General features: G+C 44.7%; 1 protein-coding gene across 1 annotated transcript in view; it reads right to left on the bottom strand.

The window, feature by feature from the left end:
• The window catches only part of NTN1 (netrin 1), a 221884-nt gene extending 196176 nt beyond the window's left edge, over positions 1-25708 (bottom strand). The window contains exons 1-3 of the mRNA XM_056848173.1: positions 25654-25708; positions 24117-24254; positions 23533-23995 (exon numbers count right to left, since the gene is read on the bottom strand). Coding sequence (XP_056704151.1) covers positions 23533-23995; positions 24117-24254; positions 25654-25708 — 656 coding nt within the window. The remainder of the gene's footprint in view (positions 1-23532; positions 23996-24116; positions 24255-25653) is intronic.
• Between the last annotated feature and the right edge of the window lie 1737 nt (positions 25709-27445).

Below are 27445 nucleotides of genomic sequence, written 5' to 3'. Positions count from 1 at the left end.
CTAGAAAGGAAGATATGACACTCTTTATATTAGTGGGCATTTGGCTGCTGGGATCTTCAAGATATCTGAGATTTTGTTTTCTGCTTGCTCGTTTTTTGTTAAAATGCATTAGTCGCTTTCCTACTAAAATATATTCTCAAAGCAGCTTGCAACATGATAATAAAATCCTTCTAATGTGATCAAATACAAGTGTAAAACCACAAAAACAAACCAACATTGCTGCAGCAAAAATAAAAGGCACCGCTACTGACCACTTAATGGCCATGGAAATCTCCTCTGCATGTGTATTAAATTAATCTGGATGAGCCTCAGGATATATTTTTAAATTTTTGCAGTTTGTCTTGTTTTTTTTTATTATTATTTTGTGGTTTTATGGCTTAATTTATTGGCATTTCTATTTTATGTTGTTGTTTGATCATTTATTTTGTAAGCTAACCTGAATACTTTTTATAAAACACAAGGACAGGATACAAATCTTATAAATCAGTATTATCAATCAATAAATTAATTGATAAATTAGCATGATCTAAAGAAAATAGATTCCTTTGAAATGTGGTGTTGGAGGAGAGTATTACGGATTCCATGGACTGCCAAAAAAACAAATCAATGGGTTATAGATCAAATCAGGCCTGAACTGACCCTAGAAGCTAAAATGACTAAACTGAGGCTATCGTATTTTGGTCACGTCATGAGACAACAAGAGTCACTGGAAAAGACCGTCATGATAGGAAAAGTTGAGGGCAGCAGGAAAAGAGGAAGACCCAACAAGAGATGAATTGACTCAATAAAGGAAGCCACAGCCTTCAATTTGCAAGATCTGAGCAAGGCTGTCAAAGATAAGACATTTTGGAGGACTTTCATTCATAGGGTCACCATGAGTCGGAAGCGACTTGATGGCACTTAACACACACACAAAGGATTACTATCAGATATGTGGTACATTCTGACAGAGGAGACCCAGTGTACCATGTTAGCCCACATGTATAAGAACTGGGCGTTTGGAGGTAGGAGACATAAAATCTGGGAGACCTTTCCAGCTCTTTCAGTATGTGCCAGTATAAAAGAAATGTCTTGCAAAATCCTATACAGATGGTACATAACCGTCTAACATTTAGATCAGGATTAGAGGCAGGTTTATGCTCGAGAGGGAATAAAAAACAAAAGGGTACTCTTTCCGACATCTGGTAGGAATGAGAAAAAGTATACTATATTGGATTTGATCAACCATATCAAAGGCATCATCCCTCCTTCAGAGTCTGTGTACATTTGAATGTCAGCAGTAGCTGCAAAGATTATGCTCCAGACACCTTTCGATTTACCTGGGGGCCTTCACTGAATATGCCAGGAATCTTGCTAGATCTGTTGAAGCCTAATAAATACAAAACAATGTGTGAATATGTTGCTTGTGAGATTTATTTCTCAATTTTCACAATCCAAATTTTCTTTTCACAATCCAAAGTGCTTACGGGGCTGACATATATCAAAGGCTCAATTTATAGCTGTGTTCAGGATTCTGTCTTTCTTGACATGGATTTTGTTCCCTGCTTCTTCTATATTTAGGCTTTGTTACCTTATCATTGTCAGTTCCTATGCTGTATTGGGTTTTTGATATTTTTATGAGAACATTTGAAACACATTCCTTACAATTAAAACCCTGTGAAAACGAATGCATGTACCTTGTTTTTATTAATTTAAATAATTGATATCCTGCCTTTCTCCACAAAAGAAATTTAAAGACAAATAAATTATAATAATACTTTAAAAATGCTCACATCGTTGTTAGAAGTTACCAATACCAGCATCACACCTATTTAGACCAGGGCTGTCAAACATATGGCCTGGGGGCTGAATCCAGCCCCTTGAGAGAAGCCCCGCCCCCCTGGTCCTGATCTGGGCTAGCGAGGCCTAGCTTGGCGTGGCCAAGTGACATTTATGCTATATCTAGCCCTCATAACAAATGAGTTCGACACACCTGATGTAGACTGTTCCCACAAGCAAAGCCATTAGTTAAAAAACCATCCTAAATAATTCTGCATTGCATTATTTCCTAACATTTAACCATGATATGCTCATGAGGGTTATTGTGAGGATCATCACAGGAAAGGCTTGGTGATGAGCAGTAGTTGTCTGAACCTATCTGCAGGAAGGCATGCAAAGCAGATTTTGAGGAGAAGTGTTGCATGGGGACATATTGAGAAAGGCAGTCCTACAAGTATGTGGATCCCAGGGCATGAAGCACTTATATGGTAACAAGTAGTACCTGGAGTTGAACCTGGAAACTAATGGGAAACAAAAGGTGAAAGTAACTTACATTTTTTATCAGTAGTGTTACTCTTATTGGAGGGAAGGCAGCATGGTACAGCCCAATCTTGGAAGCTAAGCAAGATCAGCTCTGGTTAGTTTTGGATGGGAGACCACCAAGGAATACCAAGGTTGCTAAGCAGAGGCAGGCAATGGCAAACCACCTCTGAACATCTCTTGCCTTGAAAACCCCATAAGGGGTTGCCATAAGTCAGCTGTGGCTAGATGGCACTTTACACACACACACACACACACACACACACAAAAACTGTTACTTTTGAGGGATTGAAGCAAAAGATGGGAGATGCCCCTTTAGCCACTTTTTCAACAGTGCACCTTGTCAAATTATTATTTTTTCACCCTTGTGGGTAACAAATATAAGAATCTTAAAACTGGTGCAATATGTGTAAAGCAGCTTGCTATTGTCACATTTCGTACCAAATGTCTAAGTTGTCTTCAAAGGCAGCCGCTTGTAGACCATGTCACGGTAGCCTAATACTGAGGTTAGTTTAGCATGGATCAATGTGGCCAGGCTGACCAAGACCAAAAGGAAGCCAGTTGATAGAATAAATTGGAAACAAGCATTTCTTGCTATAGCATCCGCCTGTTTCTCAAGAAACAGCCTGGTCCAACAATACCTCAAGAATTGAAAAGAAGAAGAAGAAGAGTTGGTTTTTATATGCCAACTTTCTCTACCACTTACGGAAGAATCAAACTGGCTTACAATCACCTTCCCCTCCCCAAACAGACACCCTGTGAGGTAGGTGGGGCTGAGAGAGCTCTAAGGGAGCTGTGACTAGTCCAAGGTCACCCAGCAGGTTTCATGTGTAGGAGTGGGGAAACAAACCCAGTTCACCGGATTAGAGTCCACTGTTCATGTGGAGGAGTGGGGAATCAAACCTGGTTCTCCAGATTAGAGTCGACCGCTCCTAACCACCGCTGATAACCACTACACCATGCTGGCTCGCTCTCTCCCACACTGGGATACATTAAGACTTAGATACGAGCCCAATAGCATCTGAGAGACCAACAAGATTTTTGGGTCAAGATTTCAAGCATCAAAAACTCCCTTTGTCACATAAATTAAACACACCATAGGTGGGGAGTATGGCACCCTCAAGTGTATTCATCTTGCCACCAGCTTCACCTCCATCTTGTCTTCAGCCTTTTGCCCTATAGATGCTTGACTACAGCAGATAAGCACTAGTCCAGGACTGGCTAAGATAAAATGATGTATAGCTGGGTGTCACAGCTTATTGATAACACCCATCTCCAGAACCATGGACAATCTCATTTAAAGGTTTCACAAAGATATTAAAAAGCATGGTCGACAAAGCAGAACCATGTAGAAATCTCATGAAGCAAATTCAGTCCTATCAACCACAAGCCTCTGAACATGTTTAAGAAAGAACTAACTCACTCAAATGCTTTACCCCTCTTCCTTATTCCTATTTCTAATGTATGAATGTATTCAAGGATACTGAGACATCTTGAAGCATTAATACAGATAACTCTTTTAAACTGGTAAATTGAGATTAATTCTCAAGTCCTGGAGAACTCCATCGATGCCTTAAAATATGCTTCAGCTGTCCCCATCTTCCAGAGACACTCCCTATCTCCTGGTCTCTGTCCCTGCTCAATCATTGCCCCTATTTTGGCAGTCGTTTTTAACCTTTTGGGGTGCTTGTTAAAATTTAGTTAGGTTGACTTGTCTTTCTTCAGGAGTTCACTTCCTGGAAAAATTAGTGTGTCTTGTGCCTAATGCAGGCGCATAAAGACAGAAGTGCTATGGAATGCCATTGCCTGCCATTTTGTGCACCACAGCTGTTATAGAAATAGCTGATAACATGTTGTAAGGCAATTATATTTTTCTTTATCCAAAAAGCCATGCAGGGCAAGCTGTGGCACAATAAACGATGTCATATAAACAAGCAGAGCAGAGCCTTTGGCGACATGGGGTTGGGAGAGGAGCAGATTGCACCCTGGGTGGTGCCTAGGCAAGAGATCTCCTGGGAATCTTATGTGTGCTGCCTTGAGTCCCATGGTGGAGAAAAGGCAGGGTGTCAAGGTAATAAATAAATATAGAGAAGTCAAGCCTTTACCCTGTACTAGGTTGCTCATAGAAAAATGTAGCACTTTGCTTCCATTGTAACAGCTGATGGAGACTGTCTACCTCTCACAAGCCTTGAGTCAAGGACAGATAACTTGCAGTGACACAAATGTACAAAGGTATGAACCTGCCACTTTGGTCTCCATGGTCACTAGTAGGGTGCATCATAGAATTCAGATAGTGCACATTGATCAGTTACATAATGTTTCTTAGCATTACACGGTTACAGGAAACAGGAAGATAATTCACAGTGGGTAGCCGTGTTAGTCTGTCTGCAGTAGTAGAAAAGGGCAAGAGTCCAGTAGCACCTTAAAGACTAACAAAAATATTTTCTGGTAGGGTATGAGCTTTCGTGAGCCACAGCTCACTTCTTCAGATACAGCTAGAATGTGAATCCATCTGTCTACTTAAAGACAGATGGATTCACATTCTAGCTGTATCTGAAGAAGTGAGCTGTGACTCACGAAAGCTCATACCCTACCAGAAAGTATTTTTGTTAGTCTTTAAGTTGCTACTGGACTCTTGTCCTTTCCTACTACAGGAAACAGGAAGCATAATATATCAGAAAGACAGGCCATTGTGGCCAAAAATGTGATCCCTTTAAACTAGACAAAAGAGGTCCAAGTGAGGAGGGAGGAAAGGAATTGCAGTGAATACTGCGAATCTTAGTAATTTCTATTGCAAGGCAGCACTGGAGATTTTGCTCTCCCGTTCCTCTTTAACCTCACCCAACTCCCATACAAACAACAGTCAATGAGACTGTTTGTTGGGTAGCAGGGCACTGGGCATTAAGTTCCAGTTAGATTTCACTTCCTTTATCCTAATGTTACATTGACATCTAGTGGAAGTTAGTAAAACAGCAATGCAGCAAGCTTTCCGGTCGCCATAGGCAGTGATAGCTCATGTGGGGCACAGAGTGTGATGTTCATAATGCCATTGTTAGTACACCTGTAACTTTACGGCTTTTAAAAAGCTCTTCTGCATAACAAAAACCCTCCCATACTCTGTACTAGGCAAGGATAATATCCCTTATACGTCCACACCTTACTGATGACACGGATCCTCCTGCTCATGTCTGTCTACTAAACAGGCCTGTGTTTTTCTTTGCTTAATCTTGCAGAGAAACAGACACATGAGCAATGGGCCGCTGTTCACAAAGGATTGTGGGATACCAGCAGAAAAGCAAAACATTTTACTTTATAGGGCTTGGCAACCACGAAGCCCCAAGAATCAGGGTGTCAAGTCAAAGTGTGAAATTCATGCACATACAGGTCCATGAATAAGTGTGTGTGAGAGTGTGTGTGAGTGTGTGAGTGTGTGTGTGTGTGTGTGTGTGTGTGAGAGAGAGAGAGAGAGAGAGAGAAAATGAAAGCACTGATTTGAACTGAACACCCATATCTTTGATTTCAGGAAACTAGTGAGAAGTTCATCAGTTCTTGTAGGTTATCCGGGCTGTGTGACCGTGGTCTTGGTATTTTCTTTCCTGACATTTCGCCAGCAGCTGTGGCAGGCGTCTTCAGAGGAGTAACACTGAAGGATAGTGTCTCTCAGTGTCAAGGAGACACTGTCCTTCAGTGAAAGAAAATACCAAGACCACAGTCACGGTCACACAGCCCAGATAACCTACAAGAACTGATGAACTCTGACCGTGAAAGCCTTCGACAATATAGTGAGAAGTTATTCACCTGAGCTCATGGGGATCCAAAGAAAGAGTTAGTACCAAATCAAATGGCCAACAGGTTTGTCACGGCAGCTTGAAATTGCACTTTGCATTGACTCCCTGAGCAAAAGGCAGGTGTGTATGTGTATGTGAAACCTTGTTTCCACTCACAACACTAGTTGCATGTGACTAGCTGGTCATGGAGAAAGAACCACAGCAGTTTCGAGCAGCCATTACAAACCCAGTGGTTGTATAAATGCACCCTTGGTTGCAAAAATAGAGGGCTAGTGAAGCAGTCAGAGGAGTGGTTCTTTATCTTGAGATGCCATCCATAGACCTGCCTCTGGTGGATAACCATTTTTCATTCTCCAGGGCCATCCAGCTACCTCAGATCTTTGCTCTCTGGGAGGGAGGACTGAATCTCCAGCACTCTGGACAGCACCTTTGAGGCTGCCTTATCCTCCACCGATAGAAAGTCAAAAGACAGCTCATTCAGTGATGTATAATTGGCCAACTAATAACTAACAATGATGTATAACTTGACTAACTAATCCTGTTAGTGATGGGGTGAACATTTAGGGAATATCTAATTAAAATCTGACATGTTATACAGTTATGATAATTAATACGAAGTGGAAAATGAACACCAGTCAGAATTAATGAGGGAAGAAGAAGAAGAAGAAGAGTTGGTTTTTATACACCGACTTTCTCTACCACTTAAGGGAGACTCAAACCGGCTTACAATCACCTTCCCTTCCCCTCCCCACAACAGACACCCTGTGAGGTAGGTGGGGCTGAGAGAGTGTGACTAGCCCAGGGTCACCCAGCTGGCTTCAGGTGGTGGAGTGGGGAAACAAATCCAGTTCACCAAATTAGTGTCCACCGCTCATGTGGAGGAGAGAGGAATCAAACCCGGTTCTCCAGATCAGAGTCCACCGCTCCAAACCACCGCTCTTAACCACTACACCATGCTGGCTCTCCTGGGAAGGTAGTCAGTGCTCTGAATATTTGGGGGTGCCTTGCTGATGATGTATCTGTTTCAGCTGCATAACGAACTGAGGAGGAGAGGAAAGAGAGTGACTCGGAAAATACATGCTGACAGGGTCATCTTCCAACCGGAAGAGGTTGGTGATGAACAGGATTGCCCTAACTTTTCATTTCTGTGCACTGCATTTCCACTTCCCATTAATCATTGCACCATCTAGGAAAGAGTTCTGATTATATGTGAGGAGGGGCTGTTTCATTCTCTAGGGCTGTGCTTGTAGATAGCCATGGGCCTGAAATGAGACTTGGCTTGTAAATGCAGGCAGGACAGAGTCTGGGAACCTGGGAAGTGAGAGGCAGAGGCATACGATTCCTCTTACCCTCATCATAATCAGTCTGTGCAGGAGATAACAAAGGCAAAGACAATTTCCCCTTGAATGCCAATAAAGGCTTTCGTATTGGGGGGCAGGGAAAACAAAGGCAAATGCTTCACTTATATTAACTAGCAGGTGAGGACAAAGAGACTGAGGGGGGAGGAAGGGGAATGGAGGCAGAAGGTTATGCTTTATGCCCCTAATAAATGTACACACACAAATAGCCAACAAGGCAGAATGCAAGAGATCAGCGCTGAAGAAGGTTCAGAATTGATTGTGAGGATACTGCTGACTGCCAGCATGGTGTAGTGGTTAAGAGCGGTGGTTTAGAACGGTGGACTCTGATCTGGAGAACCCGGTTTGAGTCCCCATGCCTCCACATGAGTGGAGGAGGCTAATCTGGAGAACTGGGTTAGTTTCCCCACTCCCACACATGAAGCCAGCTGGGTGACCTTGGGCTAGTCACAGCTCTCTCAGCCCCACTCACCTCACAGGGTGTCTGTTGTGGGGAGGGAAAGGGGAGGTGATTGTAAGCCGGTTGGAGTCTCCCTTAAGCGGTAGAGAAAGTCAGCATATAAAAACAAATCTTCTTCTTCCTCCTCCTCCTCCTCTTCCTCCTCCTCCACAAACCTCCCATTTGGTTATAAAGTATGTTGCGGGGGATGGGCTATTTTTTTTTTTTTTAATGCAGGGGTCAGAGGAACAAAATCTTGTACCCACCTGTGCCTGACTCCAGTGGCTGACTTCTCCCGGCTAGGCAGGCTGGGAGACAAATGCTAAAATCAGCTGAATTCCACCAGCTCAGGTGGTGGTGGAGGGAGAGGGGGCTTAGCCAGGACTCCTCCTCCTTTCTTTTCAGAATCCCAGGACAGGAGGGAAAACTCACACAATTGTTCACACTTTCCTGTGAACACTATGCAAGTGAGAAAGATAATTCCCTTTGAAAGGGGGAGACGTCTACCTTTTGGTCTAAAATTTGGCAGGGAGTTTCCTTTGGGTGAGGGTGAGGGGTACTATTGTGTTGGTTGGGACAAAAACGTTACAGCTGGAAATGTGTTGTGCCTCTCACTGTCTCTAAAATGGAAAAAAGAACCTTTTCCCAATCTTCCCGCACTTTGTAAAGGAGCATCCCATGCATTAGGGGTGCACTCCCTAAGAACCGCTGCACAGTTTGGTGGAAACCAAGAGCACTGCAGGTAGAGATGTGTTCCCCATTGATACCAATGGAAATAAATAAAGCATTTAAATATGGTGGATGAGGAGGAGGAGGAGGATGGTTTGGTTTTTATATGCTGACTTTCTCTACCACTTAAGGGAGACTTAAACTGGCTTACAATCACCTTCCCTTTCACTTCCCACAACAGACACCCTGTGAAGTAGGTGGGGTTGAGAGATCTGTGACTAGCCCAAGGTCACCCAGCTGGCTTCATGTGTAGGAGTGGGGAAACAAATCCAGTTCACCAGATTAGCCTCCACCGCTCATGTGAAGGAGTGGGGAATCAAGCCTGGTTCTCCAGTTCAGAACCCACCGCTCCAAACACCACCCTTAACCACTACACCAATGCTTATTACAAAAAAAAAAAGAAAGAAAGAAAAACAAAAGAAAGAAAGAAAAAAGAAAAAACAAGTAAAACAAACTGAACCTAAATCAAATTTCTGGTCACACCCTATTTGGTCATAATGGAATGCATAGCTGCCCTAGCGTCAGAAGGATTTTCTTCAGACAGAAGACATCCCACTGTAGGTTTCCATCTGCCTTCCCCAGTAGTGGCTTTGAGGGCAGTAGCTGGAGGATTGATTTGGGCTCCTTTCCAAAATGTTCTGAGGTGCTCCTCCCATGCTTAATCTGCTTCCTTGGCTCCCATTCTGATCCAGTGGATTCAGGGGATACAAGTAGGGTTACCAAGTCCCTCTTCGCTATCAGCGGGAGGTTTTTGGGGTGGAGCCTGAGGAGGGCGGGGTTTGGGGAGGGGAGGGACTTCAGTGCCATTGAGTCCAATGGCCAAAGCGGCCATTTTCTCTGGGGGAACTGATCTCTATCGGCTGGAGATCAGTTGTAATAGCAGGAGATCCCCAGCTAGTACCTGGGGGTTGGCAACCCTAGATATAAAGTCTCATCGGTGTCCAACTTTGAAACAGGGAAACTAGTGCTGTAGATTTGACAGAAATTTTGAAGCCATGGGGGGAAATTTTGGTGTGTGGGAAAAATGAACATTGAGGGAGGGGGGAACTGAAATTTATGTAATAGCTCCTTTCTTACTAAATATAAACTTATTTTATTGATTTAATAACATCAATATTTGGGTATATTACTGCATGATTTAGCATCTTTGGGTCCCACAGAAAGAGAAAAGTGGGATGTAAATATTTTCAAAAAAATAAATATTTATGACATTTACAAGTGCCAAATCTACCCAGCACTCGAGAGAGATATGCAAATTGCTTCAGCCTTATGCTACCTAGCCACATATATGCCATCAGAGAAAAAAGGAGAGAATAAACCATAAATTTCACAGTTTTTAAAACGTTCTCCCAAATTGTCAAGCATGTCTTGACCATGCCATCTATTACCCTTCCAAGTAGGCTTTTGTTTGCTTGTCCTTTCCAAGAGAGGTCAGAAGAGTGGTCTTGCTTATCAAAATGCAGTGAGAGCCAATCATCGCAGCCTGCACCTCAGTTATCTTGGTACGAGAAAGGATGAAGTGTTCAGGCTGTGATGGCAGGGAAATCAGATGTCCTGATTGGCAGGCCCCTCCTTCATAAACACACATGAACACATGAAGCTGCCTTCTACTGAATCAGACCCTTGGTCCATCAAAGTCAGTATTGTCTACTCAGACCGGCAGCAGCTCTCCAGGGTCTCAGGCAGAGGTCTTTCACATCACCAACTTGCCTAGTCCCTTGAACTGGAGTTGCCGGGGATTGAACCTGGGACCTTCTGTATGCCGAACAGATGCTCTACCACTGAGCCACAGCCCCTCCCCCTTCATATGTGGTGTAGTGGTAAGAATCTCAGGCTACCATCTGGGAAACCCAGGTTTGAATCCCCACTTGGCCATAGAAGCCCGCTGGGTGACCTTGGGCCAGTCATACACTCTCAGCATAATCTATCACATAGGGTTATTGCTATGTGGATAAAATGGAGGCAGGATAATGCTGCTGCAGTGGTCTTGTTTTAAGGGCTTCCCAGATGCACTTGGTTGGCCACTGTGTGAACAGACTGCTGGACTTGATGGACCTTGGTCTGATCCAGCAGGGCCTTTCTTATGTTCTTATGAGGCAGAGAGATTGATATTTTAAGCAGCTTGGGCCACCACTGAGGAGAAAAACAGGGTATAAATAAATTAATACATGTTTAACTGAAGAGTACTAGCAACTACCTTCTTAACCAAATAGTTGTAGGCGCTGGTTCTTTCCGTTCCTAAATTATCTGGGCATATCTCTCCAAGCAAGGAAAGGAAAGAGGAAGTAGGCAAAAGGTAGCCAGCCACAAGACTCATTTGGAGTTTGCATACATGTTCTCTAGAAACAACTTACAGTGAAATCTTGAGAGGGCCTCTGAAGAACATGGTGTACATACGTCCCAGTGCCTGCAGATGGCAGCCTTCATAATGCAGTCTCCAATTCATGCTCTTCTTCAGCATCTCTGAATAAACAGTTTGTCTTATAACTCACCGAACGTTAAATCTGAAAGGGATTGCCATGGATTGGTCACATTCCTGGAGGTATCCATAAGAATTATCCAGAAATCAAATATTCTACAGTTGTAGGGATGGGGACAATGAACCTACTGAGTCTTCTCCCATGTCCAAGCTTTTAAAGAGAGAACCTAAGTTCCTTTTGGGAAATGATCTCTCTGTCCTTTACTCATCTCCAAAGCCTATCCATGGGTGTATTTGTGATGGATGACAACAGCACAGAGTGTCTTGTCATTCTCCCAAGGCAAAGACATGGCTGTGAGCCCCTAGCATACCGCTTGTGCCACAGGTGAATGTAGCATCTGGAAAAGAAGGCAAACATACAGTTACTTTATAGACTGGTTTAAGAAAAAGACCATTTTGTGGTTCACACATCCCAATCTGTCAGCCTCCACCCAAAAGAGATCAGTTCACCTGGAGAAAATGGCTGCTTTGGCCATTGGACTCTATGGCATTGAAGTCCCTCCCCTCCCCAAACCCAGCCCTCCTCAGGCTTCGCCCCAAAAACCTCCCGCCAGCTGTGAAGAGGGACCTGGATTAGGATTGCCTGGGAAATTCATCTGGATTTGAGGGCAGTGCCTATGGAGGGGGGAATTTAGGGAAGGATTTCAGCTAGAATCTATGGTATGGTGGTATAGGCATGTGTATGTCTCTTTAAGAGAAGTGTAAGATAATTATATATAAGAGTATGTAGATTGTGAGAGAGGTGTGCAGCACTTTGGATGTGTTTTTAAGTTGCTTATCAGACTGAAATAAAGAAACCTTGGAACTTAAGTGTGGAGGTGTTATTCAACAGACATTACAAATTGGCGACGAGGATGGGATGGCCTTTTTGCCTTTGAATCCACCAGCACCTTTTTTACAAAGTCCAGGTGAGCCTCCAGTTGCTTTTACTTCATGGATTCGTATCTTTGATAATTACCTGCTTGCAATTAGTGACACAGAGGTGTTTGAAGAGAGAAAACTGGCGCTGCTTATCCACTCCTTGGGAGTAGAAGGACAACGTATTTTCTACACATTTCCTCTTGCTGATGAGAAATATGAGACTGCTTTTGCTGCACTGAAGAATTTCTTTGTGCCCAAAGTTAATGTGGTTGCTAATCGTTATAAATTCCGTCAGCGGGAACAGAAGCCAGGGGAGTCAACTTTACAATATATTGCAGCTTTGAGAGACTTAATTGGCTCCTGTGGGTTTGGAGTGTTGGCTGATGAGATGATTAGAGACCAGTTGGTTGAAAAGACAAATATGCCTCGTGTAAGAGAACGGCTACTTTTAGAACCAGAACTTACGTTGGAAAAAGCTATAACAATAGCAAGTCAAACCGAGGCAGCTTTGAATGAAATGAAGATGATGAGTTTTGGCACTGGAGAAGGAGTACAAAAAGTGGATATGTTGCAGAGAGTTCCAATACCAACTCAAGATGTTACAAAGGATACTGAAAAGCTAGTGAGTCAGCGAAGTAGAACATCAACAAAAAAATGTTTTCGCTGTGGCTCTTTACAACATCTTGCAAGCTATTCTAAGTGCCCTGCCAAAGGAGTACAATGTAATTATTGCAAGAATTCTGGACATTTTGCTAAAATGTGTCAAGGTCGACAGAATAATCAGCAGGTGCACGCAATTCAAGTGCCTGACGTAAACGTGTTAAATGTGGACGGGAGTAGACCTGTGTCAGCAGCAAAAAGAATTATGTGTACTGTTAAGATATTTGTTACTCCCTTAGGGAAGGGCCAGGATATTGAGCTGATGTTAGATACTGGTTCAGCAGTCTCCATATTATCTGAGGCATTTTACTTGCAGTATTTTAAGAACGTGCCACTGGTAGAACCAAAATTGCAGTTGGTATGCTATTTAAAGAACCAAATACCTTTATGTGGTTGTTTACCTGCTGAAGTGAGTTTTGGTACATGTTGTGCACCAACAGAATTTTATATTGTGCCTAATGGCACTCCTATCCTTAGCAGGGATTTGTTTGCAGCATTAAAACTGATGGTAGTGGATGGATGTATTATGGCCCCTCCATTAGATTCTGAATCATCACAGAGGGTTACTTCAGCTGTGAGTGGGGATAATTCAATACAGGAAGTTGGTTGTGCGAAGGGATTTGTTCATAAGGTTAAAGTGAGGCCTTATGTGGCTCCTGTGCGACAGAAGTTACAACGATTGCCTTTTGCTGTAAGAGATGCTGTGTCAGAGGAACTTAAGAAATTGGTGCAGGAGGATATTATTGAAGAGGTTGATTCATCAGAATGGGTTTCACCCATAGTGGTGGCAAGGAAGAAAGATGGGAGTATACGACTCTGTGTAGATCTAAGAGAACCAAACAAAGCTATTGTGATTGATAGCCACCCATTGCCACATATGGAAGAAATGTTTTCTGAATTGGCAGGGTCAAAAATGTTCTCTACTTTAGACTTACAGAGTGCATATCATCAAGTTGTATTACATGAACAAAGCAGAGATCTTACAGCATTTATTACACATGATGGATTGTTTCTATTTAAACATGTCCCATATGGTTTAGCCTCAGCCCCAGCTGCTTTTCAAAGGATGATGTCTGTAATACTTAAGGGTCAGAAAGGAGTTCAGTGTTATTTAGATGATATTATTGTATATGGAAAGACCCTTGAAGAACATGAGAGTAATTTACAATCTGTATTGAGGAGTGTTAGTGCAACTGGATTGAGACTTAATATGACAAAATGTAAACTTAGGAAGACAGAACTTTTCTTTTTGGGACATAGAGTGTCTTCAGCTGGGTTGAAACCTGATTCAGACCAAGTTGAAGCAGTTTTGCAGGCACCACCTCCAACTGATTTAAAAGGGTTACGTTCTTTTTTGGGGTTGACTTCATGGTATGCGAAGTTTATTCCTAATTATGCTTCAGTCATTGAACCACTTAGAGAGTTACTGCGTGGAAGTGTACAATTGGTATGGTCACCTGTGGCCCAGGCCCGTTTTGATGCTGTAAAAGAGCTGATTGCTCATAGTCCAGCTTTGGCATTATTTGATCCATCATTGCCTACAATTGTAACAACAGATGCTTCTGAATACGGATTGGGAGCTGTGTTGACTCAGCTCCATGAGAGTAAGGTGGAAAAGACAGTTGCATTTGCATCAAGAACATTGACTCAGGCTGAGAGAAAGTATTCTGTTGTTGAAAAGGAAGCCCTTGCATGTGTTTGGGCTACGGAAAAGTGGAGGACTATTTGTGGGGCCATGCATTTAAATTACGTACTGATCATTGTCCCCTGATGACATTGTTGACATCAAAAGGATTGGGTAGAACAGGGAATCGAATTGCAAGATGGTCAGCACGGTTGCTTTCGTTTACTTATGAAATGGAATATAAGCCAGGAGTAGAAAATGTAACAGCTGATTGTTTATCTCAACTGCCCTTGCCATCTTCAGACACATTGCCAGAGGAGGATATAGAAGTTGTTGCACTTCTTTCAAGTATCCCAGCTGCAGTTACACAGGAGAGATTCCAAGATGCATGTTTGGCATGCCCAATCCAGCAGAGACTAAGGGAATTCTTGATGACTAAATTGCCAAATAAGGAAAAGGGAATTGATTTAGAACTGTTGCCTTATTTTAAAGTACGTGATGAGCTATCACTACAGAGTGATTGTATTTTACGAGGTACACATCGATTGCTTGTCCCAGAAGAGTTGCGGCCTACATTTATACAGCTTGCCCATGATACGCATCAAGGAATTGTACGGACTAAACAACGATTACGGGACTTATATTGGTGGCCTGGGATGGATCCTGAAGTAGAAACAGCCATTAAGGCTTGTGTCACTTGTCAATCACATGATAAGACAGCGGTAACACACCCAGCACCATTACAGCCAGTCCCATTCCCACACTCTGCTTGGGAAAAGGTTGCAATTGATATTGTGGGACCTTTTGATAGTGCCCCTATGGAGTGTCGTTACGCTATTACCTTAATAGATTATTTTAGTAAGTGGCCAGATAGCATTTACATCACAAGCTACTTCTGCTGCTGTGATCAAGTTTTTGGCTGTAGTTTTCAGTAGGGAAGGGGATCCAAAAGAGTTAATCTCAGATAATGGTGCCCAATTTACTTCTTTGGAGTTTGAAACCTTTCTTGCGGAACGAAATATTAAACACAGGAGGTCATCAGTGTATTATCCACAAGCAAATGGAGAAATTGAACAGTTCAATAGACGTTTGAAAGATAATTTGCAAACAGCTAAATTGGAAGGAAAGGCATGGGTTGCTTTTACTACTGATTTCCTGCAAGCATATAGGGCAACAAGGCATGCTACAACGCAAAGGTCACCAGCAGAATTATTGCATGGCAGAGAGATGCGTACTAAATTAAATGTTACTGGAGTCCTAAAGGCAAAGCCGGATGTATTGTTAGAAGCTGATTTGAGAAAAAGAGTGGGTCAGAAGCAAGAGAAGTATAAGGCTTATACAGATCAATGTAGGGGTGCTAAGGATGTTAAACTTGAATGTGGTTCATTTGTTAGAGTAAGAAGACCTGGGATCTTGCGTAAGGGAGAATGTAAATTTACTTCACCTCTTAAGATTGTGGAGAAGAAAGGACCATATACTTATAGATTGTCAGATGGTCGTGTATGGAATGCTTCTCATTTGGTGCCTGTGTACTCTAGTGGGGACATAATGAGTTTTGAGTCAGAGAATTCCTTTTCGTTGCCAGCAATTCAGAATGAGGTTGGACCGACTCAGGATGGAAGCAATGAAGGTCTTCAGTCGAGATCTTTAGAGATGCCTCAAGAGACACTACTACCATCAACTGTAGAGGTTGAGAGGAGAGGAAGGATAAGACAACCACCTGTTTGGACGAAGGACTATGTTATGGGTTAAGAAAGGGGGAAATGTGGTATAGGCATGTGTATGTCTCTTTAAGAGAAGTGTAAGATAATTATATATAAGAGTATGTAGATTGTGGGAGAGGTGTGCAGCAGTTTGGATGTGTTTTTAAGTTGCTTATCAGACTGAAATAAAGAAACCTTGGAACTTAAGTGTGGAGGCGTTATTCAACAGACATAACAGGTATACCACAGAGTTTGCCCTCTAAAGCTGCCATTTTTTCTAGGTGAACTGCTTACTGTAGTCTGGGGATCAGTTGTAATGCCCAGAGAACTCCAGGCCCCACCTGGATGTTGGCAAACCCACACTGAATGGGTGTGCATTCATGGGTCCCTCGAGGAAGAATATCTATTTGGTGAGGTGAGCTTAAAAGATAAGAGAAGATAATGGCCATGTTAGAGATGCAAGGTGTGATCCAATCACATAAAAATAGACAAGTCCCTTGATGGTACAAGGGCCAAGCTATAGCCAGTCCTCATTGGTTGGCTGGAGGCATGCAGCCTCCATAATAGTAGATGTAAACTTGCTGTTTCTACTGAGATCCTCACCTTGTTCTTTATCGAAACAAAAAGACATAAGATCAAATCTTTTCATGCAGAAGACACCAAAGGAAGTTCAGACATTTTTTTTTTGTGTGTGTGTTAAGTGCCTTCAAGTTGCTTCTGACTCATGGCAACACAGTCTTAAATACTACACCTCTCTGAGACTCCCCCCTCCCCCCAAGAAGAACAGGGGGAAATGTTGTGTTGGATCATTCAAGTGATACAGCCAGAAAGGTAGGGTTTTTTGTTTGTTTATTGTTTAGAAGAAGAAGAGTTAGTTTTTATACCTCCCTTTTCCTGCACCTTTAAGGAGTCTCAAAGCAGACAACAATCGCCTTCCCTTCCTCTCCCCACAACAGACACCTTGTGAGAAGGGGAGGCTGAGAGAGTTTTGAGAGAACTGGCCCAAGGTCACCCAGCAGGCTGCATGTGGAGGAGTGGGGAATCGAACCCAGTTCTCCAGATTAGAGTCTTCAGCTCATGTGGAGGAGCGGAGAATCAGAAGGACAGACTTTTATTACAGCATTGCCATTCTAAGAGAGCGGAGAATCAACCCCAGTTCTTCAGATTAGAGTCCACTGCTCCTAACCACTACACCACACTGGCTAACCTATCCCCCATTCTATTCAATGTCATGCTGGGTCATTTAGAAAATATATTCATTATTGTGTTGCATAAAGGTCCTAAAATAGCTTAGGAAAGGAAATATGCATATACACACATATACACAATAAAAATAAAACAAAAGGATCCCATAAAATTCAACACATACGCAAGACTAGCAGCAGCAATTAAAAGAATGGCTAAAATAGCAGAAATCCTGGACAATATTATTTTAGCACAGGACCCTTGGATATTTTAGGCCTACTACCTGCTTGTATGACCCTTGCCCTTTCTGGCTACTGAAATCTGCTAGGGTGGAGCTGGCTGGGTCTGTGATATGGACAGCAACTGGAGGAAGCTTTGAGCACATGAATATTGGGGGAGGGGGCTGAATTGTCATCTGCACCATGCATCACTTTCAGGAAAACCCAAAAGCAGGGTTCCCATACTCCAGGTGGGGACTGGAGATCCCCACCTGAGCCTTGAAACAGGCTGTGGTGCATCCACTACTAAAGAAACCTACCCTGGACCCAGGAGATTTCAATAATTATTGACCAATGTTCCATTCTTGAGCAAGGTGAATGAAGTGTTGGTTGGATAACATCAAGGACTTCTGGATGAAGTGGATTGCTTGCATACTTTCCAGTCTGGTTTCAGGCCTGGTTATGGGACTGAAACAGACTTGTTCATCCTGATGGATGACTTGCACCGTGAGATGAAAAGAGGAAGTGCAACTCTGCTGATTCTCCCGTAACTCAGAGGCTTTTGATACCACCAATGGTGGTATGCTTCTGTGTGATTGGAACTGGGAGGCACTGTTTGGAAGTGGTTCCAAGCCTACCTGCAGACTATGTTTTAGAAGGTGGTACTGGGTGACTGATGTTTGGCCCCTTCGTTTCTGGCCTGTGGGATTCTGCAAGACTTCCTGTGGTCCCCTACGCTTTTAAACATTTGCATGAAACCAATAGGTGAGGTCTTCTGGAGCTTTGGGCCTGATTGTCACCAGTATACAGATGACAGAACTATCTTGTGCTTCTGGTGGATCTAGGTATACTAGGCCGCTACCTGGTACCCCAGAAGGATTTGAGGGTTGGGGACAGGAGCACCAGCATCACACACTTCTGGTGAAAACCTGCAAATGATGTCATGACATCAGGGTGACATTGTAGGATTTGAAAAAACTCTATGGTTAAACCAAAGTGTTTTTGGCAAATCCTAGAGCATTGCACCTGGCATCATGATATGTCTGGTTTTCACTGGAAGTGACATCACATGCTGTCTTGAAGCCAGCACTCCCCGTTTCCCCCTTATTTTTCTCCTGCTGACCTTTGAGGTGCCAGCAGGAAATGGAGGGGATGCCCAGCATCTCTAAGTGGATCCCAGGGAGGCTGTTTTGGGGTGTGTGCAGGCTGATAAACTGAAGCTTAATTCTGAAAAGATGGAAGTGCTACTAGTAGGTGGAAGGTCTGACCTGGATTTTTCACCTCTTTGGGGTGGGGTTGCACTCATCTTGAAAGCACAGGTCTGTAGCTTGGGAATCCTGCTGCTGGATAAGCAGGTGACAGCTGGGAAGGTGCGCCCCAATATACCAATTAACCTAGGGCTCACATCCCACACATCTCAGTGCCCAAATCATGTTTTACAACAACCATCCATCTTGCCATCCCTGGCAGGTGGGGCAAATGGTTATCTCTCTGCAGAAATACATATTTGCTCTCTGACCTCTTTGGTGCATTTTATGGCTCTCTTCCCTGGGAAAGCAAATGGCTGTCAGGATCCCAGGAACTCCCTGTTGCACTTCAAAGCACCTTATATCTCTGGGCACAACAGTGATCACATAGGGAGACAGCTGGGTAGTGGAGCAGATGGTACACCAACTACATCCCTAATATTTCCCAAGATCCCAGCACTAGATACAGGTACTCAAATCCTCTGTCAAATGAGGGGAATGGTATTCTGATAGATTATGGAACACTTAACACAATTCAGTCTAGATTAGTTTCATACTGAGGACCTAGCTGGACATAATTGTTAATGCGGTCCTCTTTGTCTAGTCATATCTCAGTTATGCCATTCCAGCTTGATAAGACTGTTTCCTAACTTAAATAACCATGTCTCAAACTCACAAAAATGGGAAAGAAAATGCATCTTTGTGTCATTTATAAAGTAAATGTGCCCTGGTGTAAATCCCACTTGCACCACCCAAATGGGCATTTACAGTGGCGCCACACCACTTATGCCAGTGCTGGGGAGCGGCGCATGAGCACCACACATAGGCGCTGGCACAGCAGCCGCGGCATTGTACCTCCAGCGCAAGGGCTCATGCTAGTGCCAAAGGGGGCATTTCCTGGGGAGAGGCTGACATTACTCAGCTCCTTGAGCCCTTTTGCCCTGGGAACACCCCCTTTTGCCAGTGCAAACCTACGCCAACAAAAATGGTGGTGCAGCCCCTGGAAATACAATACAGCAGTTTCACGGGCTTTGGAGGATTTTCCTGTGCGCCCGCACCATGGCTGCACTGTCCCCGGGCAATCTGCAACTACCCCCCCCCCTTAGGACTGCACTGCCCGATTGTTTCCAATGTTTGCCAGGTGCTTCATCTCCCAGTTAGTTTTAATAGCACTTCCAGAGAAGTGCTTACAGCTTCTTTGTTCTGCCTACGTGAATATCTCCTTTGCATATTTCCCCAAACTGATTTGCTTAGAAAAGTGAGATATATTACGCAAATACGTTTCCACAGAAATATGCTTTCCAGGGTTTAAGAGATGCTGTTGTACAAAGCAGAATGAAGATAGGCGGGAGAAATCAATAGTCACATGACTTGATTCCTGAGAAACGCCTGATTTGTGCAGGGTCTACTATTGTGTAACTCCGGTTTCAGATACTGAATGAACAATAGGCCAGCAACACCCCTAGAAGACACCTGATTGTTTTTAAAGTTACAGAGAACAGAATAATATGAGTAAGCACTTAAGCAAGCCCGTTTCTAGCCTGCTCCACTGCAAGCAAAAGCTTGAAAACCATACACCTTTAGCCATGACAAACCTATATAGGATGCTGTCCTGTTAAAGTTGTTGTTTTTTCGCCATCAAGGCACAGCTGACCCTGTGCAAGAGACATTCAGAGGTGGTTTTCCATTGTCTGCCTCTGTGTCGTGACCCTGGGTATTCCTTGGTGGTCTCACACATGAACACATGAAGCTGCCTTATACTGAATCAGACCATCAAGGTCCATCAAAGTCAGTATTGTCTACTCAGACCAGCAACGGCTTTTCAGGGTCTCAGGCTGAGGTCTTTTACGTCACCTACTTGACTGGTTCCTTTAACTGGAGCTGCCGGGGATTGAACCTGGGACCTTCTGCATGCCAAGCAGATGCTCTACCACTGAGCCACACTTCCTCCTTTCCAAATACTGACCAGGGCCGATCCCACTCAGCTTCCGAGTTCTGACGAGATCAGGCTAGCCTGGGCTATCCAGATCAGGACCCGGCTAAAGTTAGTTATGACCAAATCTTTTCAAAAGCATCCAAGTGATAATTTCAACATTACTTAGATATGAGTAATTTTAGCTGGACTGTGTCTGCTTAGTGTAATAATCCGTGATCTTAAAACCAGTGTCCTTCATTCAGAACTGTGAAGGATTGGTGGTGCTTATGTTTGCAAATGCAAAGGTTTTGCTAAAAAAGCCAAAGCTCGAATGACTTTGGTACTAAGGAGAAAAAAAATCTATTTTCATCTAAGTCTAAAACAATAATTTGAATAAACCTGAAGAAATAGGGGGAGATACTGGGGAGGACTAGATTGAGGTCTGATTTGCCAGAATTATTCCGTCCTGTTTGAACAATGCTTGTCCGGGTCTCGTTTTGGTCGCTGAGCTATTATTTCTCCAGGAAAATGCAGACACAATCCATGCGATGTGATGCTAATAGCACAGCCCAAGGATGCATGCCACCTTGTTTACAACTCTTGTCACTGACAATCGCTGCAGGCTCCCTGCCAGTGCACGTGGCCCGGAAAACCACCTTCCTCCTTCTTCTACACTTCCTTCCTCCCAGCATGAGCCCCTAGAGCTGATGCCATGTTCGGTAATCCCCTTTGAGCTGGCAACCTACCAAGAAGTAATCCCCTGGAGGGGACTCGAGAGTTATGGTGAGCAGAGCATGCAAAACTGCAGGTAGCATGCTGTGCATGCACACCATGGCTTCTCGACTTGTATAACTGCAGACTTCCCAGCAGTTAAAAAGTGCAGCGGGTTTGTGTGGTTAGCACCAGCGCAGAAATTTAAGAGAAGGGTGTGACTAATGATACAAGAAAAACACTGCAGACATAATCGAATGCTAGAGGATAAGGCATCTACATATATTGCAATCTTAAACCCTTTCAGGGAAAGAAAGCAGCATATCGTATATGTCTTTGTTCAATTTATTCAGAAAAGGCACAAGTTGCTTCTCCACAGACCTCGAGCTGTCTGAAAAGCACAATCGTAAAATTATAAAACCACACTCAGCCAGTTAAAATTATGTCAATAAAACAGTCCTTGGGTCAAAAGCAGATGAACCACTTAAAAAGATGGGAGCCCCTCCCGCCTCAAAACCCTGGTAAAAAAGAACCATTTTGGCCTGGTGCCTGTAAGAAAGTAAGGCTATATGCCAGGCGAGCCTTAAGGGAGAAGGCATTCCAAAGGCCAGGTGCCACCACTGAGAAAGCCCTGTCTGTGGAAAAGTCTTGAGATATTGATGCATATAGTAAAGCTATGTGGCAACGCACCATGGGAAAGTGGCACCTACACAACAGTGTATGATGCTCCGGGAAGTTTGTTGGAGGAAGAACCATGAGCTCTCTTGTTATTTACTTGTAGGAATTTGTTATTCAAATAGCCCTGGAAGGAGGTGTCCCTCTTCACCTTCCATAATAAACGGCGGTCTAGTGGCTATACCCCATAAACAACAGTCTGCCTAGTAAACGTCAGGATGCGACATCACCCCATGGATAAGTAATGACACGGTGCTTGCACAGGGGACCTTTACCTTTACCTAGTGGCACCTTAAAGACTAACAAAAAAATAATAATAAAGGTCCCCCAAGAAGTCTATTTTCGTTGTAGCAGTCAAATGCAGATACCCCTTTAGAATTATTCCCCGCATCCATAAGGTTCTTCTGCACTGCGCAGGGGACCCCATAATTTGATAATCTAGGATGGGAACAGGGTTGCGAGTTTTGGGTTGGGAAGTACCTGGAGATTTTTGGGGCGGAGCCTGAGGAGGGCGGGGTTTGGGGAGGGCCTTCAATGCCGTAGAGTCCAATTGCCCAAGCGGCCATTTTCTCCAGTGGAACGGATCTCTATGGACTGGAAATCGGTTGTAGTAGCGGGAGATCTCCAGCTAGTACCTGGAGGTTGGCAACCCTCATTATTACAGCTGCATCCTTTGCTGCTATGGTTGAGGGCGCCTGGCTGTATTGTTAGACGTTTGATGTAACTTCTGGATTGGTTTTAAGTTGTATTTAAAAGTTCCCATCCGACCCGGCATCCAACGACGGAACCGAAAAACCTCAAGACTACACTGCTCGGTCCCTATTGTTGTATTGGTTGGGGATGTACTAAAACGAATGACAAGTAAGCCCATTGGGAGCAATGGGAGAGGCTGCCCAGCCCATTGAAGATAATGGGAGAGGGGAATGCCAGTTGACTTGCACGGACTCCATTGAAAGCCATGACAGCACAAAAACGGTCGCAAAGAAAAGGTGGCATGGATTTCCCAGGAAGGTTTCTAAACCGTCCTGATAATTCACAGTGGGTAGCCGTGTTCCCTGACCTGGATGGCCCAGGCTAGCCTGATCTCAGAAGCTAAGCAGGGTCAGCCCTGGTTAGTATTTGGAGGGGAGACCACCAAGGAATACCAGGGTTGCTGTGCAGAGGAAGGCACTGGCAAACCACCTCTCTTAGTCTCTTGCCATGAAAACCCCAAAAGGGGTCGCCATGCGACTTGACGGCACTTTACACACACACACACAGCCGTGTTAGTCTGTTTGCAGTAGTCAAAAAGAGCAAGAGTCCAGTAGCACCTTAAAGACTAACAAAAATATTTTCTGGCAGGGTAGGAGCTTTCGTTTTGTTAGTCTTTAAGGTGCTACTGGACTCTGGCCCTTTTTGACTAAACCGTCCTGAGGTGGGGATGACAGACCCCCCCCCCAAAAGCCCCTGGGACCCCCAGAGGTGTTCTAGGGTGGGTTGCAATTCGTTTTAGTACATCCCTGGCTTCGTCCCGCCGGGCTTCTAAAACCAGGCCCGAATGCTGGAAGAAGTGGGTGGGTGGGTGAGTCGGTGGGTGAGTGGGTGGGTGGGTGACCTTTGGACTTTGGGGGGCAGCCGAGCCCCCCCCAGGCGGCCCGCTGACCGGGGGGCGTGGTCGGCTTCATGCCCCGCCCCCTCCTGCCCCTCCCCCCGGGCGGGGAAGAGCCGGGCTGCGAGCCTCGCTCCGACGGGGCGATGTGGGACCTGCCGGCTGCTGCTGCTGCGCGGGTTCTGCGCCGCCGAGGATGGGCCGGGAGTGCGGGACGCAGGGAGGAGGTGCCGGGCAGGTAGGTGGAGGGGGCCGGCGGAAGGACCCCCCGCGCATCCCTGGGGGGGCTGGGCTGCTCCCGCTGGGGCATCGGGGATCTCCGTGGGCTCCGGGAGCAGTGGGGAGCGCTGGCTCGAGGCAAGGGACTGGTGGCGCCGGGGCTCCGGTAAGGAGGCCGGCGGGGTGGCTCGAGCTGGCTCCTCCGCTTCCAGGCGCCTCTTGCTCGGATCGCGGGCTTCCTCGGGGCCCCGGGACAGACGGCCGTTGCCGGGAAGGAGGGAGCCAGGAGGTTTCGCCTCTAGAGGCACATTCCCCCCACCCCAACCAAATTCTCCAAACTCAACGATAAGCCCCCAGGCAGAGCTTTGAGAATTCAGATGGGGGAAAATGTGCATCTAGAGAGGGGCAAAACCTCCCACTAGCACTAAGAATCGGGGGTGCATCCAAGTCTCCGAAGAGGCCACCTTCTGTGGCTGGAAATTCCGTGGGATTCCGCGTCTTGAAGACATGTTGCACAATGGTCAGCTTTCCGAGGGTCCCCCTTGCTTTGCATGGTTCTGCGGGGTGGACAGTTGGGGCCGTTTCGCCCGGCTTTGCTAATCAGCAGGAAGAGTAAGGAGCCCCCCCACCCCACCCCCATTGCCAGTCTTACTCAATTGCTTCCGCGGCTTCTGAGTTCAGCTGGTGTCGCCCGCAAACTTTGAAGGATCTCTGGTGGCCCTAAAGACTTGAAGCTTGCCCTTAAAATATTTACCCAAATGCAAAGCAAGCGAAGATTCTCAGGAAGCCGAGTTTGGTGTCCTGTGCCATATTCTGTGCTCTTGCCTCGGTTAGAACTGCAGACTCTGCAGGGTGTTTACTATCTTCCAGCATTTTTGTGTGTTGCAAAATCAGCGGGGGGGGGGGGATGTATTTCGAAAAAGCAAGTAAATATAGCAGCAGATATTAAAATATTAACATGTGACTGGATTTTCAGCTTTAGGACTTTGACAAGCTGCTCCACAGGCTGTATTTGTGGGCAGGTCTTGGGGTTCAGGAGGAAGGTGTCTATGCCCCCCACTGACCTTACGTATTGTTTTGGTTAGTTCCCCCTTCCGTTGCATGTGCCAGGTAGCTGATGCATGTGGGTGTCCAGAGTAGCAGAGACCACCCCACTCTCCCAACCCCAGTAGGTCTAGCCATTTAGAGCTCCACTGTTTTCTCCCATGGAGATGAGTCACTTCGTTGAACATATAAAGCTGCCTTATAACATGTCAAGCCCTTGATTCATCTAACTGAGACTTTTTTGACCTTGACTGGCAGGATCAGAGTATGGTCTTGGGCAGAGAAAGGTCTTTTTCACCTCTTGCCACCTAGAATCTTTTTGGAGGAACGCTGGAAAGCAAATCTGGAATTTCATGTAGCCGCCCTGAGCCCAGCCTTGGCTTAGGAGGGCAGGGTAGAAATTTAATAAAATAAATAACAGGAGCTCTGTGGCATGGGTAGAAAGTAACATGGGATGTAAGCTTTGGAAGGATGGTGCATAAACAAAATAACTAGTTTGGTGGCATTTAATATTATCGAAATCTCCTTGAATACCAGAGGACTGTACATGGATGCCCTGATGTGCATAGTCCAGGCTAGCCTGATCTCGTCAGATCTCAGAAGCTAAGCCAGGTCAATCCTGGTTAGTACTTGGATGGGAGACCACCAAGGAAGTCGTGGCTCACTATACAGAGGCAGGCAGTGGCAAACCAGCTCTGAATATCACACGCCTTGAAAACTCTATGGGGTCATCATAAATTGGCTGAGATGTGATGTGGCAGGGTTTTCTCTTTGGGACAATTTGCTTATAATAATGGTACACATGGAACTCCACCTTGTTAATGTCCTCTTACTATTAAGGTAAAGATACAGAAATATCCTTGATTTGTATTGCCTTAGCCAATCTCTTTTTCTAGCTTCATTTGCTCTCACTTAAGAGGTTGGTGTAATACTGTCTGGGCCTTTCTTTTTCCGTGTTCACAACCATTTTGCATAGATCTACAGTCATTGTCTCTGAGGGTTCCCTGCAGACACTTATCTCCATAAGTGATAATTAATTCCTACCTGCTCCCCTCCCATGGCTGAAGCGTTGTCTCTTTTGAAGTGTAACTAAATGCATTTTGACTGGCTCCAAACTGCATAGGCTCTTGGTGTAATGGGGCCTTAAATCCCAGGAGTTTTTTTCCTATAAAAGTAGGGCCTCTGTGCTTTTCTGTCCTGCTTATCTGTTTGGAGATAGGGAAGCTTGCTTAACCTATGCTAAAATCTGACTTTGGCTACAGTCCCGTGCACTCCAGAGGGGGAGCTGTGTTAGCCTTGTGTGCCAAAAATTAACAGGAGTCTTGTGACAAAATTTTATTCTACCATGAGCTTTCATGGACTAGAGCTCAACCATCGGCTCTAGTCCACAAAATGTTGTGCTGGAATAATTTTAATCCCCCCCCCTTCTTTAAGATGCCACAAGAGTCTTGCTTGCAGTGAACTCTGTGGAACGTAGTTCCAAGCAAATGTGCAGAGAACTGGGCTGTTTAAGAACATAAGAAAGGCCCTGCTGGATCAGACCAAGGTCCATCAAGTCCAGCAGTCTGTTCACACAGTGGCCATCGAGGTGCCTCTAGGAAGCCCCCAAACAAAACAACTGCAGCAGCATTGTCCTTCCTGTGATCCAAAGCACCTAATATAATAGGCATGCACCTTGGGTACTAGAGAGAATAGTTATGCATCATGACTAGTATCCATTTTTACTAGTAGCAATGAATATCCCTCTCCTCCATGAACATGTCCACTCCCCTCTTAAAGCCTTCCAAGTTGGCAGCCATCACCACATCCTGGGGCATGGAGTTCCACAATTTAAGCGTTCGTTGTGTGAAGACATACTTCCTTTTATCTGTTTGTTTTGAAGGGAACAGGTTCCTATCTTTCAAACTCACTTCATATGGATGTGTGCTTATTCTGGTTAACTTGGTCTTTGCTGCTCATTGATCTAAAATGGGAGTGTGATATCCATGGCACGTTTTCAAAGCATCTTTGGGTATATTAATTAGAAGTGGTATAAATGCAAGTAATTGGTCCAAATGGTACAGTGCAAAAGTTCACACAACTGGAAAGAAAGTTTTGGGTTTGGGTGTTTTGGAAAGAAAACATTGAGTTTCATAATCCTGGATTTCATCTGGAAGAGCAGAGTTTTGCCACAGTCTCCAGGACCATGAAGCTAAAACTGCATGCCCCAGAAGGGCTCAGACCTGTTTTCTCCCTTTCTGCCTTACTTTCGGTTGCTGCATGAGGTGTCGGTAAAGTTGGTACTATAGAAGGTGCCCTGAGTTTCTGTTGTGGCTAAAAGGGGAGCTTTCATTGAGAAATGAGAACTCTGAGGGCCCGGTCTCTGCAACACAAACTTTCATAATGAGACAGTTTCTGGACTGTCTGCATGGCAGGGAAGACCCCAGCTGCCAACGACTCCTTTCAAGCATTAATTCTGCATTTTTGCCTCCCAATTGTTTTAATGCCCTCTTGGAAGCCTCATAAACATGTTATTTTCTTACTGACAGTGTCCTGTTCAGCAAGTGGGGAATGTCCAGAGTACAACTGAAGTTCATGAACGAGGGGCTTCTGTGTGTCTCTTTTCAGATCATGTTTAGTGCCAACAGGAACTTAATAATTTATACCCTTGGAAAGGATAGACGTTGTCCCTGTAAGATGAAGAATGGGCTGCAAGGGTACAAAT

The sequence above is a fragment of the Euleptes europaea genome, chromosome 1, assembly GCF_029931775.1.
Source record: "Euleptes europaea isolate rEulEur1 chromosome 1, rEulEur1.hap1, whole genome shotgun sequence".
In the NCBI taxonomy this organism is placed as follows: Eukaryota; Metazoa; Chordata; class Lepidosauria; order Squamata; family Sphaerodactylidae; genus Euleptes; species Euleptes europaea.
This window is presented reverse-complemented; position numbering and strand designations above follow the sequence as displayed.